At 43.6% G+C, this 16878-nt stretch overlaps 1 protein-coding gene across 1 annotated transcript in view; it reads right to left on the bottom strand.

The window, feature by feature from the left end:
* VDAC3 (voltage dependent anion channel 3) overlaps window positions 1-16878 on the bottom strand; it is a 42154-nt gene that overhangs the window by 3222 nt on the left and 22054 nt on the right. The window contains exons 5-8 of the mRNA XM_065399172.1: window positions 16457-16609; window positions 10571-10623; window positions 2674-2901; window positions 1424-1574 (exon numbers count right to left, since the gene is read on the bottom strand). Coding sequence (XP_065255244.1) covers window positions 1424-1574; window positions 2674-2901; window positions 10571-10623; window positions 16457-16609 — 585 coding nt within the window. The remainder of the gene's footprint in view (window positions 1-1423; window positions 1575-2673; window positions 2902-10570; window positions 10624-16456; window positions 16610-16878) is intronic.

Raw genomic sequence — 16878 nt, 5'->3', positions numbered from 1 at the left:
CAATATTTATATTCCAATTGATTTATTTTATAATTATATGGTAAAAATTAGAAAGCAAGCAATTTTTCAGTAATAGTGTGCTGTGATACTGTTGTATTTTTATGTCTGATTTTGTAAGCAAGTTGTTAAGTGAGGTGAAACTCGGGGGTACGCAAGACAAATCAGACTCCTGAAAGGGGTACAGTAGTCTGGAAAGGTTGAGAGTCACTGCACTAGAGTGCTGTATATTTACACTCCAGCTTGTCATACACCAATGGTTGGTATAGACCAGTGGTTCCCAAACTTTAACAACTCACGAACCCCTTTCACTAAAATGTCAAGTCTCATGAACCCCCTCCTAAAAACGAATATTTCCATGGATTTTCTCCCTTACCTCAGCATAAATTATAAAAGCATTGATCTTGGAAATATAAAATTTGTTTTTATGACATGCTTATTACACACTATTTATTAATTATTATTTATCATTACAGTATTTTTATTACATTATGAAAATGGCAACACTTTTCCAAGATCTCACTTTTGTAGCTTGTATCACTTTTGATTAAGCCTGTTATAAGACAAGGCTCCTATCAGAAGTGCCAGTAGAAAAAAGGGGTGCGGGGTCAAAGCCAGAAAAGTGGGGAGCCCATGGGGGGCCACTGAAAAAAAAGGGCAGGGACCCATAGGGCGCCACGCTGACGTGGGGGCGCCACGTGACCCTCGTCGCCCCCCCATACTGGCGCCTCTGGCTCCTATGTTTCATCAAGGAGTATCTGATGTGAAAAAGCATGAAGGTATTTAAGAAGCCAACTGAAAGAGTTCCTCCTACACAAGCATTCAGGTCTTGAGCAGTCCAGGCAAACAATGCACGTTACAACAAAGCTTAAACTTGTTCTTCATAATAATTTAAAAACAACAGTAGCAGCCTATTTAATTTTAAAAACAGCAAAAAATATCTACCTCCCTTTCTATTTCGTAAAAGGAGACTTGAAGTTTAAATCTCCTTAGTGTGATAGATATGCTTGCTTTGATCTGCTTAGCTCTTGGAAGTCCCCAAGGCTCCGGGCTGCTGGCCCGTGCTGCCCAGGGTCCCTACGGACAGTTCTGTCCGCCATTAGGGAATTTTTTCCTGAGAACCCCCTGTAACATTTCGTGAACCCCCAGGGGTTCATTGGGAACCACTGGTATAGACAAGCCTGAGAGAGAGAGAGAGAGAGAGAGAGAGTGTGTGTGTGTGTGTGTCACAGAATGAGGCTTAAGTATATTCCATAATTCACCAACAGTCTACAACATACATTCTCCATACACCAATAACTGAAAAGGGACAGCATAATAACACAAGGTGCCATAGGTTTAAATAATAACCACCCTGTGCCATCAGTTTACAGCATTTAAGCAAACTCCACTTGTGCTATAAGTGCTAATCTGGTGAAATACTTACCGCAATAGAAGTATTTTCATCCAGCTGATACTTAGTGGCAATGCCAAAACGGGTATTGTTACTGCCAGCAGTCCAAGCAAGATTTACTGATGTCTCAACTTTATCGTTAACCTTCTGATAGATTGACCCACCAAATTCAGTGCCATCATTCCTGTTTGTAACAGATAAAGAGTGTGTGAAGATCTCTCCGGTTTGCTGGTGTTTAACCCTCCGATCACTATGAAGTCTCATTTTCCCTCTCACCGTCTTTCCAACAAAGTAAGTTCCTAACACCACTTCCCAAACAAACCTGAGGATAACCCTAACCCTGTGGGCATATTCAATCCCATGCTTCTCTCAGCCAGATCCATGTCTATTCACTCCCTGGCCGGACACTTCACCTGCGCTCTGTAGATTCTTCACCAAGAGCTGGGTTTAACCTGGGGAATGAGGGAGCTTTCCAGGAGCTAAGACATTGCACTAAGAGGTTTGAAATTTTGACAGAAGAGAGTTCAGCTTTTCCTTCCCAGGCTAGAAGTAGGGAGGGAAGCACATTCCATGCAGAGCATAAACCAATGGGTTCAGAGGGAGCTACATGCAACCCTCATTGGCTAAAATAAGTCAATACAACTCAGCTTTGGTAAGGAGACTGAAAATGGGGAAATGCAGACAATTCCCCCCAAAAAACACTGCCTCTTAAGTACATGTGGCTAGGCAAGTATCAAAACACCCAACACTGGGGGTACTTAAGTCTCCTCCCAGACAGTAATGTTAAATGTCCACTTCCACATAGAAGGCTGCCATGGTCTAGGACCATCTAAGAGAGAGAAAGGTAGTAATGCTGCATTAATCCCAATCCTCACAGTTGACATTTTAGTACGTTAGTATGTGGAAGTGGGCAATTTACCCGAGATTCAAATTCCTTCAGTAAGAGTGACACAAACCAGCAGTCAAAATTATGTTTACTAACTTAAATCCCATAGTTATCCTAAACATACCCTCATTAAAAAACTACCCTAATTCCAAAATGTCTTTTCCAATACCAAATTTAGGGGAACAGAATTACCCTGATGAAAAGTCTCAAAAGATAGCAAATTGGGAAGTGACCCTCCTGTAACTGTCTCTTGGGGATGAAAATAAGGTATGTAAAGCCTTTCAAATCTCAGTCTGAAATCAGTGTCCTCCCTTTCTCCACCCAGTATACATCTGATGCAGTTAGCCACACAGTTTGCCTGGCATAATCTAGCCTGGCTCCTCTGGTATATACTCACACATTAGTGTGTAGTTGGAAGTCTCCTGCCTTGTATCCTAATGCAAAGTTATTCTGTGATAGTTTAGACTTGGCTGTATCAAAAGCCATCTGATAACCAGCAAGCCAGCCTTCATAGCCCAACACAGCCCAGCCATGGATGGTTGGTCCAGAAAGGTCAACGTCAATGTTGCAGCCTAGATTTACATACTCCCGTTTGTAAGAGGTCTTCAATTTCCCACTCTTCTTTCTGTGGAGAGAAACATTTTGTTTTACCCATCCTAGCATGGGCCAGCTACATAGTATTTCTGATGTCTGCACAGAGCACTTAATACTTCATATGCCTTCAAATTTGTGAAGGGTGGGGGCTGAGATAGATATATTTACAAGCAGTTTTGTCCGTGTACGTTGTCATTATTAATTTATAGGATAGATGCACAGACCTAAGCACCTACAGGTGTATTTTAAACATCTGAATGAATTAAATATATATAAAAATATGAGAGAGAGAGAGAGAGAGAGAGAGAGAGAGAGAATGAATGAATGAATGAATGAATATATCCATTTTAGTCCTAATGCCATTTTCCTCAGTTTGTCAGCACTGTTACTGGTTACCAGTTCTAAGGATTATTAGTGGGGCCCTACCAAATTCACAGCCATGAAAAACATGCCACGGATTGTGAAAACTGGTCTTCTGTACTTTTGTATATTTTTAGTATAGGGTAAAAATACACAACGTTTCTCAAACTGGAGGTCCCAACTCAAAAGGGGGTTGCAAGCCTGTTGTAGGGGGGTCACGGTAGTCACACCCTAACTTCTGCGTTGCCTTCAGAACTGGGCAGCTGGAGAGTGGTGGTTGCTGGCTGGGCACCCAGCTCTGAAGGCAGCACTGCTGCCAGCAGCAGCACAGAAACAAGGGTGGCATGGTATAGTATTGCCACCTTTCTGTGTTTTTGCTGGCAGTGGTGCTGCCTTCGGAGCTGGGCAGTCATCAAGCAGCAGCTGCTGGCCAGGTGCCCCGCTCTGAATGCTCCACTACATCTGGCAAAGAACGGCAGCTGCAGCGCAGAAATAAGGTGACATGGTATGGTATTGCTACCCTTCTGTGCTGCTGCTGTCAGTGGTGCTACCTTCACAGCAGGGTGGCGGGAGAGCAGCGGCAGCTGGCCGGGCACCCATCTGTGAAGACAGCGCCACTGCCAGCAGCACCACAGAAGGGTGGCAATACCATACCATGCCACCCTTATTTCTGCTGCCTTCAGAGCTGGGCACCCAGCCAGCAGCTGCTGGTGTCCAGCCACCCAGCTCTGAAGGCAGCACAGAAGAGGGACAATACCGCAACCCCTCTTTTGGGCCAAGACCCCCAAGTTTGAGAAACACTGATTTAAGGGATTTACATATTTATATTTTCCCATTTTAAAAACACATTCATGGTTTGTTACAACACTCTGAAAATTTAAGATTTAAATATCTGAAACTGTGAAATTCAAGATTTAAAAAATGCTAAGACTGACATTTACAAAAATGGACCATGAATTTGGTAGGGCCCTAATTATTAGCACTATTGCACCTAAAGCAGAAAACATGATGCTACAATCTTAGGCCTGGTCTACACTACAGAGTTAGGTTGATGTAAGACAGCTTACATCGACCTAATAATTAAAAATAAAAAATGTCAGCATCTACACCAAGGGTTGGCAACCTTTCAGAAGTGGTGTGCTGAGTCTCATCTATTATAGACTTATAGAAAAACTGAACTACTGTTGTATGTAAAGTAAATAAGGTTTTTAAATGTTTAAGAAACTTCATTTAAAATTAAATTAAAATGCAGAGCCGCCCGGACCGGTGTCCAGGACCCGGGCAGTGTGAGTGCCACTGAAAATCAGCACGCGTGCCATAGGTTGCCTCCCCTGGTCTACACTAAGGTCCCTCCCAACATAACTCACCTATTACGTCAACTTAACTCCACCTGCATGAGAGATGTAGTGCTTAAGTCAACGTAGTTAGGTTGACGCAATGGCAGTGTACATACTGCATGGCTTATGTCAACGTAAGTGGCCTCCAGAAGGTGTCCCACAATGCTCTGGTCACAGTTTTCAACTCCACTGCCCAGCAGCGAGGTATGCAGGAACAAGCACCTCCCCTGTTAAAGGACCGGGAAATTCTGAATTTTCATTTCGTTTGGTCGATGTGGAGAGCTCACCTGGCAACTGCCCAGCTGAGCATGCTGGCCACATGCTCCAAATGTGCTCCTGCCTGGAGTACACAGGAAGTGATGGATCTTCTGGGTCTGTGGGGAGAAGAGGCTGTGCAGGCACAGCTGCGATCCAGCTGTAGAAACATGGACATCTATGAGCAGATCTCTCTGGGCATGGAAGGGAATGGTTACAAGAGAGACCTGGCAGCAGTGCCATGTGAAAGCCAAGGAGCTGTGTCAGGCAATCTGAAGGCAAGGGAGGCAAACAGTCACTGTGATGCGGCACTGCAGACATACTGCTTTTACAAGGAGCTACATGCTATCCGTTGCGGCGACCCCACAACTATCCCCAAATGCCCCATGGATACATTGGACAAGTCGTAGACACTGCAGACAACACCGAGAAAGAGATGTTGGATGAGGAAGAGGAGGATGACAATGGAGCACAGATGAGTGGGGAATCCATTGTCCTAGCGAGCCAAGAGCTGTTTACAACTCCAGAGCAGTCCAGCAAGTTGCAGCATGGGCAAGCGTGATACCGGTGAAGGAACATCCAGTAAGTAGCACTGATATTCCAGGGGCACATTTCTCATGTACTAATTTTTATTCGTGTTACAAGAGGTAGTGAAATAACCAGTGGAGGTAGAGTGGTTATCAGCTTCTCATTGCCTGGCACAGCTAGGCAGAAGGGATGCCTAGAACTTTTCCCCTGCAAAAGTTTCTGTGCACAGGGATGTCATGTAAATCCTCCACAGAGATCTGAAAGGAAACTTTCCTGCAGGTACTTTGCAATCCATCGCCGAAGATTTCTGGGGAGGGCTGCCTTATTTCTTCCACTGCAGTAGGACATGTTCCCATGCCACTCATCTATTCACTTGCAAGGCATCATTCAGCACACAGGCTAGCAGCATAAGGACCCGGTCTGTAGCCTGATGCATGCAGCAGCTGTTCCCTTTCCGCCTCCGTTACCTTCAGGAGTGAGATATCAGCTAAAGTCACTGCAGCTTGTGGAAAATGGCACCAGTATTCTGTTCAACATGCTCAATAAGTACCTGGCCACAATGAAAATGTACTGCTTCACACTTGAAATCACTCCCCTAAATTTATGCAATACAGAAATTCTCATATATCTAGTCTATGTACTCGCAATAGTACCTCTGTCCATTGTGTGTTTTGCAGCCGCAAATGTGGCCTTCACCTCCCTTTACATTAGCGGAGAGGCTGAGCCAGATAAAGAGAAGAAAGAGAACACAGGATTACATGTTTGTAAAGATCATGCAAGCCTCTGGATCAGCGGACAGCAAGCCAGAGGGCGTGGAGGATCACTCTCACACAGAAAATGGACATGGACATTCATGACAGGAGAAGAGCTCAGGAGAATAAGTGACGCACAGCAGGAGACGACAGCTCTTCTGAAGGAGCAATCAGACAAGCTGAGGAATCTGGTTGATCTACAAGTGCAACATCTTCGAGGTCACCTCCCTCTGCAGCCTGTCCAGAACAGTCTTCCAGCACTACCCTTCTCCGCCCCACACCCATGGACACTTCCATGTGGCATCAGCGGCACGTGACCTATCCCTACTACTCCACCCCGTGGGAGGGGACAGACAATCACAGCTTCACACACACTGATGTGTGACAGACAAGGTCAGTGTAAGTGTTTTTAAAAAGGAAAATGAATGTTCTTTTCCCCCTCAAGTTCATTCCCCTGTATTTCTACAGTATACCTCTGTCATACATATAATTGTTTGAATTATTGCACAAACCAGAGACCAGTTTTGGAAGCTTAATTAATCTTTATTAGTTCAAAGCATGGGGGAAGAGGTAGAGGCTAATAGAGAAACTGAGGCACAGAGAGGGAGGGATGTAAAGCAGTTACACAAGGAGTCATAGCATAGCTAGAGCTGGGGATAGAACCAAGGAGTCATGGCTCCCAGCCCCTCCCTCATTTAACCACTAGCCCCCACCCTCTCTGTGGAATGAGTTGCCGAGTCTCAGCCCAATCCCTGTGAGGAACATAGCATCAAGCATCCCCCCATCACTGGCAGTCCCAGTGGTAGGGCTAGGGGCTGGAGTGTGGTACCCCCATTATCTCACTGGCTGCCCCACTGTAGAGGTGCCTGGGGAAGCTGAGATCCCGTGGCTGCTGCCCCCATGCCCGGCAGGAGGAGAGGAGCACTGAGCACCCAGAGGCACCCACTCAGCATCCCCAGTGCAGCCCCACCCACAGATCATGCTGCTGAGGGGACAGAACCTCGTCCGGCTCTGGCAAGAGAGTGGGGTCCAGTGGTTGGGGGAGAGGTGGCTGGGGCTCAGAACTCCAGGGCTCTCTTCCCAGGTCTGGGAGAAGAGTGGGGTGTAGGGGTTCAACAGGGCGGAAAAAAATCACTGAGATCATAGAAAGAAGTGCATTTACAAGGTTACACTACTACACACACAGCACTTACAGCGCAGTTCAGACCAGTGCCAAAAACACACTGGCAGGCACAAAATAAAAAGCAGCACGCATTACTGTGGGTCATTATTAAAATGGTCTTTCAAAGCCTCCCTGAGCCGCATAGCTCCGTGTTGAGCTCTTCTTATAGCCCTGATATCTGGCTGCTCAAAATCAGCAGCCAGACCATCCACCTCAGCTCTCCACACCAGGGGAAAAAACTTTACCCCTTTGCTTCACAGATATTATGAGGTGCACAGCAGGCAGCTATAACCATGGGGATATTTTTTTCACTGAGGTCTAACCTAGTGAGTCGACTTCTCAAGTGCCCCTTCAAACAGTCAAAGGCACATTCAATAATCATTCTCCACCTGGTGAGCCTGTCGTTGAAGTGTTCCTTGCTGCTGTCCAGGTGTCCGGTATACGGCTTCATGAGCCACAGGAGTAAGGGGTAGGCTGGGTCTCCCACGATCACTATTGGCATTTCAACATCTCCAATGCTGATTTTGTGGTCTGCAAAGAAAGTTCCTGCTTGCAGCCTTCCAAACAGGCCTGTGTTCTTAGATATGTGCATCATGCACCTTTCTAGACCATCCTGTGTTGGTAAAATGTCCCTGGTGATCCACCAGCATTTGCAACACCACAGAAAAGTAGCCCTTATAGTTTAGATACTCTATGGGAAAGCAGTCCAGTGCCAAGATAGGGATATGCGTGCCATCTATCACCCCAATACAGTTAGGGAACCTCACTGCAGCAAAACCATCCAGGATCTCCAGCACATTGCCCCCAATCAGTCCTCCTTAGCAGGTGATGATTAATGGCCCTGCATACTTGGATCACAGTAACCCCCACACTGGATTTCCCAACTCCAAAATGATTCCCGACTGATCAATAGAGTTAGGCGTTGCAAGCTTCCACACAGCAATCGCCACTCGCTTATCCACTGTCAGTGCAGCTCTCAGTTTGGTGGGTCAGTGAGCTGCAGGGCTGGAGTGAGCTTCACAAACAGTTCCAGAAAAGTGGCCTTGCGCATTCAAAAGTTTTGCAGCCACTGCTCATAATCCCATACCTGCATAATGATGCAATCCCACCAATCAGTACTTGTTTCTTGGGACCAGAACCAGCTCTCCACCCTGGCTTCCAGCAGGGCTACTTGAAAGGAATTGTCATATTCCATCTGATGGCTCCTCTGAAAATACTGCAGGATTAGGCGCATTGAGTTTGCAACAGTGCAGAGCTGTGCGGGACCCATGCTTCTCTAGAGATGGCGTACTCTCAGGTACGCTAGGCTTTTGAAAACAGGTGTGAAATATTATGGGATGTAAATAAAATTAGAGGAAAGAGAAAAATACATCATGGGATGTTTGAGTTCCCAGTCACCCTCAGGAGAATGTTTTGCCCCCATGAGGCATTGCAAACCCTTCCCATAACACCCTTCACTAGATGGTGGCAAGTTGCACAGTGGGATAGCTACCCAAGGTGCACTGCTAGTGAGAACGCGCTCTGCCGACACAAGGAGAGTAGCGTGGAGATGCACAATCAACCTACTGCTGTGGCTAGAGATCGACTTAAGTCGACTGAATTTTGTAATGTAGACTTGCCTTAACTCTTCACAATAGCTCAAGTGCCTTAACATCTGCAAAAAGTGATTAATCCTCCTCTTCTCTGAATCTTGTCCTCCCTTGGCTTCCGTGACTGTCCTCTTATGGGTCTCTTCCTACATCTCTAATTGCTCCTTCAGTGTACCCTGAGGAGGATCTTCCTCATCCCCCCTCCAACTGTGTGTGGGGTTCTGTCCCCATTCCTCATCTCTTTTTTCTCTACACCTTATATCTGGGTCATCTTAGCCGCAAACACAAATTCAACTTCTATCTCTATGCTGACAACTTACAGATCTTCCTCCAGACCCAGCTCCTTTTCTCCAAACAAAAAAGTCTCAGCCTGTCTCTGAGATCTCCTTGTGGACGTCTAGCCAACATGACTAAAACACAGCTCCTAATCTTCCCTCTCCCCCAAAGCCCTTTCCTACAAGAAGCCTCCTTTCTCTATCACTGTGGAGAACAGCAGCATCCTGGCTTGTCACTCAGGCCTGTAACCTGGGCATCATCTTTGACTTGGACCTCTCTCTAGGTCCTTATATCCAGGCTATGTCTAAATCTTGAAGATTCTTGCCACATAACATCTAAGATACAGCCTTTCCCTAACCATCCACTAAGTAAAAAGCTCATCCAAGCTCTCAGTCTCATATCACAATTACTGCAACCTCCTTCTCTCTTGCAAATACAATTTTGCCCCACCCATATCCAATTAGAATGCTACTGCAAGAATCATTCTCCTAGCTCACCACTTTTACCATGTCACCTCTCTCTCTAAATCCATCTAGTGGCTCACCCTTATCTGTCACATCAAACATCACTTGCCTGTCTTCACTTTCAAGGCCCTTTTGCAGCCTACCCCCACCATCCTTATCTCTTATTTGCTACTGAGATGTCAACTCGCGTCTCCAAATGGCCCATGATGCTAGCCTCTGTCACCCACTTGTTAAACTTTCAATCACCTTTGTGCTTTCTCCCATGCTGCCCCTCATGATTCAGTGGAGCTCCCCATAAAGATCAGCAAAGCTAACTCATTATCCTCCTTCAAACTCTCCTTTACTGTGGTGCCTACAAATAACAAAAAAACCCTGACAATGGTTAAGCTGGTGGTGCACTGATACCACTGCTGATCATGCTGACTAATACTGTCTCACTGTTTCCTTGTATTCTGTTATCTCTTGCCTTATACTTAGATTTTAAGCTCTTTGAGGCAGAGACTGCCTTATTGTTCTGTCTACACACAGCACCTAGCACAGTGGGGTCATAGTCCAGAACTTGAGCTCCTAGGTGCTATGGTAACACAAATAATTACTACTACTACTACTATCAGTGACACTTTACTTTCACACAATCTCCGATGTTAGAGTTATAGAAGTACCATTTCTTAGTATTTTTATTTATTACACATTTTTAGATGGAGGGGAAATGACATTTTTGAGAGGAATCTTTCATCAAATATATTATTATAAACCTGATATTAGCTGTGTCCTTACAAATATTCTACCCAGATCTGCAGAATAAAAAGTTCTTTATTTTTATCCAGAATGCCTACCTGTTGGGATACTGGAATACGATGATGCTCATTTATCACTGCCACTGAAGTCAGACAATTAACTTTTCATTTGGAAAATTTAACAAATCTGTTTAATCCAATTCTAGGAATCTCTACACAAAATTGAAGTAGGATATTTACCCTGTGTTTGGTACAAATATGGTGTCAAGAGTCAACTTCAATCCCTCAGCTAACTGCAAAGAAGAAGAAAAAGGTCAGATTATCAAGGCTCCTTCTATTGAAAAAGATGATTGGCTTTATATTCTCTTACCTTACTATAATTCCCATCTCCTCTTCTTGTCTGAATAGAAGATTCACATGATCTTTTGTACAAAAAGTAAGTAATTTGCAGAGAACTCTATATTGAAGATTTAGTTTGAGTGAATAAAGCAAGTAACTTCACTAGTTTTCCACATTCCCAGATACCAAAGCGGTGGGCACCTTATAAATATGTACTTAGAGCATAAGAATGGCCATACTGGGTCAGACCAATGGTCCATCCAACCCAGTATCTTGTCTTCTGACAGTGGCCAATGCCAGGTGCTTCAGAGGGAATGAACAGAACAGGTAATCATCAAGTGACCCAGCCCCTGTTGCCCATTCCCAGCGTCTGGAAAACAGAGGCTAAGGACACCATCCCTGCCCATCCTGACTAATAGCCATTGATGGGCCTGAATTTATCTACATTATCAACACTGAGGATGGAGTGGAGGTTCAGGATAATCTAGGCATGGCCCTATGTCTAAACAAATACTTTGCCTCAGTCTTTAATGAGGAGCTTAGGGACAATGGCAAGATGACAAATGGGAATGAGGATATGGAGGTAGATGTTACCACATCCGAGGTAGAAGCCAAACTCAATCAGCTTAATGGGACTAAACAGGGGGGCCCAGATAATCTTCATCCAAGAATATTAAAGGAACTGGCACATGAAATCGCAAGCCCATTAGCAAGAATTTTTAATGAATTTGTAAACTCAGGGGTTGTATCGTAGGACTGGAGAATTGCTAACATATTTCCTATTTTTAAGAAAGGGGAAAATAAAAGTGATCCGGGTAACTACAGGCCTGTTTGACATCTGTAATATGCAAGGTCTTGAAAAATTTTTTGAAGGAGAAAGTAGTTAAGGACATTGAGGTCAATGGTAATTGGGACAAAATACAACATGATTTTACAAAAGGTAGATCGTGTCAAACCAACCTGATCTCCTTCTTTGAGAATGTAACAGATTTTTTAGACAAAGGAAACGCAGGGGATCTAATTTACCTCGATTTCAGTAAGGTATTTGATATGGTTCCAAATAGGGAATTATTAGTTAAATTGGAAAAGATGGGGATCAATATGAAAACTGAAAGGTGGATAAAGAACTGGTTAAGGGGAGACTACAACGGATCATACTGAAAAGTGAACTGTCAGGCTGGAGGGAGGTTACTAGTGGAGGTTACTAGTGGAGTTCCTCAGGGATTGGTTTTGGGACCAATCTTATTTAATCTTTTTATTACTGACCTTGGCACAAAAACTGGGAGTGTGCTAATAAAGTTTGCGGATGACACAAAGCTGGGAGGTATTGCCAATACAGAGAAGGACCGGGATATCCTACAGGAAGATCTGGATGACCTTTTAACTGGAGTAATAGTAATAGGATGAAATTTAATAGTGAAAAGTGCAAGGTCAAGCATTTAGGGATTAACAACAAGAATTTTTGTTATAAGCTGAGGACTCATCAGTTGGAAGTAAAAGAGGAGGAGAAGGACCTCGCAGTATTGGTTGATCACAGGATGACTATGAGCCGCCAATGTGATGTGGCCGTGAAAAAAACCTAATGCTGTCTTAGGATGTATCAGGCGAGGTATTTCCAGTAGAGATAAGGAGGTGTTAGTACCGCTATAGAAGGCACTCGTGAGACCTCATCTGGAATACTCTGGGCAGTTCTGGTCTCCCATGTTTAAGAAGGATGAATTCAAACTGGAACAGGTACAGAGAAGGGCTACTAGGATGATCCGAGGAATGGAAAACCTGTCTTGTGAAAGGAGACTCAAAGAGCTCGGCTTGTTTAGCCTAACCAAAAGAAGGCTGAGGGGAGATCTGATTGCTCTCTATAAATATATCAGAGGGATAAATACCAGGGAGGAAGAGGAATTATTTAAGCTCAGTACCAATGTGGACACAAGAACAAATGGATATAAAGCCAACAGGAAGTTTGGACTTGAAATTAGACGAAGGTTTCTAACCATCAGAGGAGTGAAGCTCTGGAACAGCCTTCCAAGAGGAGCAGTGGGGGCAAAAGACATATCTGGCTTCAAGGCTAAGCTTGGTAAGTTTATGGAGGGGATAGTATGATGGGATAGCCTAATTTTGGCAATTAATTGATCTTTGACTATTAGCAGTAAATATGCCCAATGGCCTGTGATGGGATGTTAGATGGGGTGGGATCTGAGTTACTACAGATAATTCTTTCCTGGGTGTCTGGCTGGTGAGTCTTGCCCACATGCTCAGGGTTTAGCTGATCGCCATATTTGGGGTCAGGAAGGAATTTTCCTCTAGGGCAGAGGCCCTGGGGTTTTTTCGCCTTCCTCCGCAGAATGGGGCATGGGTCACTTGCTGGAGGATGCTCTGCACCTTGAAGTCTTTAAGCCACCATTTGAGGACTTCAATAGTTCAGACATAGGTTAGGGGTTTATTACAGGAGTGGGTGGGTGAGATTCTGTGGCCTGCATTGTGCAGGAGGTCAGACTAGATCATCATAATGGTCAGACTAGACCAATATTAAAAATCTATGAATCTAGTTCTTTTTAAAAACCTGTTATACACAACATCCTGTGGCAAACAGTTCTACAGGTTCACTGTGTGTTGTGCAAAGAAATACTTCCTTTTATTTGTTTTAAACCTGCTGCCTATTAATTTCATTTGGTGACCCCTAGTTCTTGTGTTATGAGGAGTAAATAACACTTCCTTATTTACTTTCTTCACACCAGTCATGATTTTAGATCTCTAAAATATTCCCCTGACTTAGTTGTCTCTTTTCCAAGCTGAAAAGTCCCAGCTTTATTAATCTCTCCCATGTGAGGCCTTACATTCAACTTGATGGCATTTCCTCTGTTTCCATGTATGTATATACGTAATGCAAGAACTTTTGATTGCCCCATCTGATCAATTCCAAAATTTCAGAGAATGTTCTAGACGTCAATGGCCAGAAACTTTTTATTTTGGGGGATAATTTGAGCACTGAATGGCAGGAAAATGAGGGACAAAGTTGCTGTCATCTGTTGATGGCATCCATTAACAGTTTGCAGCATAACAATACTCCTGCTCAGGGACGGCCAGAGGGAAAGGAGAGAGAACGCTTCATTCCCTCTCCCTAATGTTCTTCCTCCTCAAAGACAGCACCAGTTGTCCACTCCTTCCTTCTCAATCTTGTGGGAAGAAAGATATTTCAAGGGGCATAGCAGAGAAAGACAGAGCCTCCATTTGCACTTAAAAAAATTAGACAAATCTACAGAGCGAGGCCTACATGAGCAATGAAGCATGCTATCCTCTAGTGTGTGTAGGCAGCAGGAGAGGGTGCCAGAGTTTCTTCTACTGCTGCACCAAATGGGCACTCTGTGGGCTTGATTTTAGCTGAAAACAGGTCTTGTTTTTTGATTTTCACCAAAAATCAATACAACATTCCATGAAATTTTTCAATTAATTGGATGCAGTTTTCAGAAGTTTTACACGGTACAGAGAAATAATAATGAGCTGAGTGTAAGACCTTGCTTTGTTTGGCCAACTAGTAAATCTTTACTTTAATTCTAACTTTTATTTGCACTCACAGCCCTAACTGTTTAGTAAAAACTATTTAAATATTTTGCATAGCTAGTTGGACATCATCTAAATAACCCCCTTGTATTGATGCATATACACCTCTACCCCGATATAACTCTGTCCTTGGGAGCCAAAAAAAATCTTACCGCATTATAGGTGAAACCGCGTTATATTGAACTTGCTTTGATCCGCCGGAGCGCGCAGCCCCCCCTCCCTGGAGCTCTGCTTTACCGCATTATATCCAAATTCGTGTTATATTGGGTCGCGTTATATCGGGGTAGAGGTGTATTAGTTTTTAGGTCATTAATCTTTCTTAGTGTTATGCAACCTTAACTTTGCAAGATGAAATACTTAAAAACCAGGCAATTACAAAAGTAAGGTTGCTTAACTTCGCCATACTGCACATCTGGCAGGTACAACAATGGAGTAGCCAGACAGTGTTAATGGCTCATCGATACCCATTGAGAAAAGAATCCTCTATCCTAGAGATTTCTCAGAGGAAGCATGTACGCCATGGGGGCGGATTAACACACCTCAAAGCAAAGATCTTTCGCAAGCTGGAAGAAAACATAAAAGAGGGGAAGTGACATCACTTGGCTCTCTTCCTCCCAACTCAACACCTGGAAGAAACGTCTGGAGGACAAAGACTTTGAATGGGGGAAGAGGGTCCCAGGCTGGGAAAGAGTTCCAGTCTGTGTATTGAGGAACTGAAACCTGTTTGTACCATCTACACTGCTTGATTCAAATCCTGTTTAATTTGCAGAACTTAACTCGTTTTTATTTCTTAGATAACCAACTTTGGCCTTTATGCTTGCTACTTATAATCACTTAACATCTATGTTTCTGTAGTTAATAAATCTGTTTTCTATTCTACTTAAAAAGATGTGTTTTGGTTGAAGTGCTTGGGAAATCTCAGCTCAGTTTACAAAGACCAGTGTGTCTCCTCTCCACATTGAGGAAGGAGTGGACTGGGTAACGAACTTACACTGGCCAGGCTTTGGACCAGTACAAGATGGTATAGTTCTGGGGTGCAAGGCTGGGGAGCAGAGGAACTGGTGGAGCCTTCCTATTGATGATTTATGAGTGGCTGGGAGAGCATTCATGTAACTCGGTTGGGTGGATGCCTGTGTAAGTGCAGTACCTGCCAGAGGTTTGGGCTTGACACAGCACCACAGTGTAAGAGGCAGCCCAGGTTGGTGGGACAGAGGGCTCAGCAGTCCCACAGTCCAGGTTGCATCCCGGGGACCCTGTCACAAACATCATATGTCATGACACAGTAATCTTCTGTTTATTTTAACAAGGGAAAGGATAGAAAATAGTTCATAAATGGATCATGGCCAAGTTAACTTTAATTTATAGCTCTTCCTAGTATCTGAATGGTTCTTATTGTAACCTTAATATTGAATTACAGCTAGTTTACTGCATTTCATGTCACAGTAATTTAAGGAAAAAAATTAAGATTTGGAGGTATTCAGTGTTTGCAATTTACAGGCTTTGGTGGGTTTTCCAGATCCACAGATTTGTCTAGTCTGTACGCACATTAAAAATTCACAACTACCTTTGTCTTCAGCTATCCACCTCATGCTGTTTACAAGAGCAGCTGGCTCCACTAGCAGAGCTTGGAGGCAATTTTGAGGCAGAGAACAGACTCAATTGTGCATCTTTCCTTAGAATAAAAGTGCCTCCTCCACCCGCTGCTATATTTGTTTTATAATGTAAGTTAATAAGTATGTAGGGTCAAATTACAGTACAAACCAAATGGGACAACTGCTTCATTTTTGAAAGATTAGATTTAAAACCTGGCTTAGGTCATAAATGAAAATCAAGGACTCCTCTAGTCCTTAATGGATATATTTACATATCAGAAAATAACCTCACAATTTATTAAAATACAATATGAATACTCAGAATGCCCATCTGCAACAGCAGTCGTGCTGCAAGTCTGAATGATGATGTACAGTATTGTGTGAGGACATTTGTCTGCTCTACCTGTCTGCACTACAATTCCACTTTAAGAACATCAAATTCAGAAACAAAATTATATGAAAACTCCCACATACTGTACAAAAAGAATGAATTGAGGTATTCCCGTCTATTCTATATTTTAGTTAGTCCTAATTTACCACAGCTCTCCTATAATTTGTATCTTCTATTGGTTTATTCTCAACACAGTACTTTTACCTGACTTGCTGAATCGCTTTCATAATTTCCACTTTCTCTTACCTTATCCTCCATGGACACCTCTGTCCCCAGGGTGTTGTCTGTGTTCCATTTCTGGGTGAATGTAAGTCCATAGTCCTTGATCTTGTATTTGGTCTCTAGGCTGCCTGAGGCCTTGCCTGTATCTGTGTTGGAGGAACCAGTGGTGGTAAATTCCTGGCAAAAACACCAGACAAGAATTAACACACATTACTTAATTAAATTTAATTTCTACTTGATGAGTCCCATCCCTTTGAACCAGTGGTTCTCAACTTTTTCTGAAGCGTGCCCCCCACTTTTTTTTTTTTTTTTTTTTTAAATTTGGAGCACACCCCTTGCAAAATGTGACATTCTAATGATGGAACTGGGGACATTAATACATAGAATCCTCTTTAGTGGAATCAATTTTAACTAAAATCAGTCAATTGACCCTGCTGTCTAACTCT

The sequence above is a fragment of the Emys orbicularis genome, chromosome 2 (assembly GCF_028017835.1).
Source record: "Emys orbicularis isolate rEmyOrb1 chromosome 2, rEmyOrb1.hap1, whole genome shotgun sequence".
NCBI lineage: Eukaryota > Metazoa > Chordata > Testudines > Emydidae > Emys > Emys orbicularis.
This window is presented reverse-complemented; position numbering and strand designations above follow the sequence as displayed.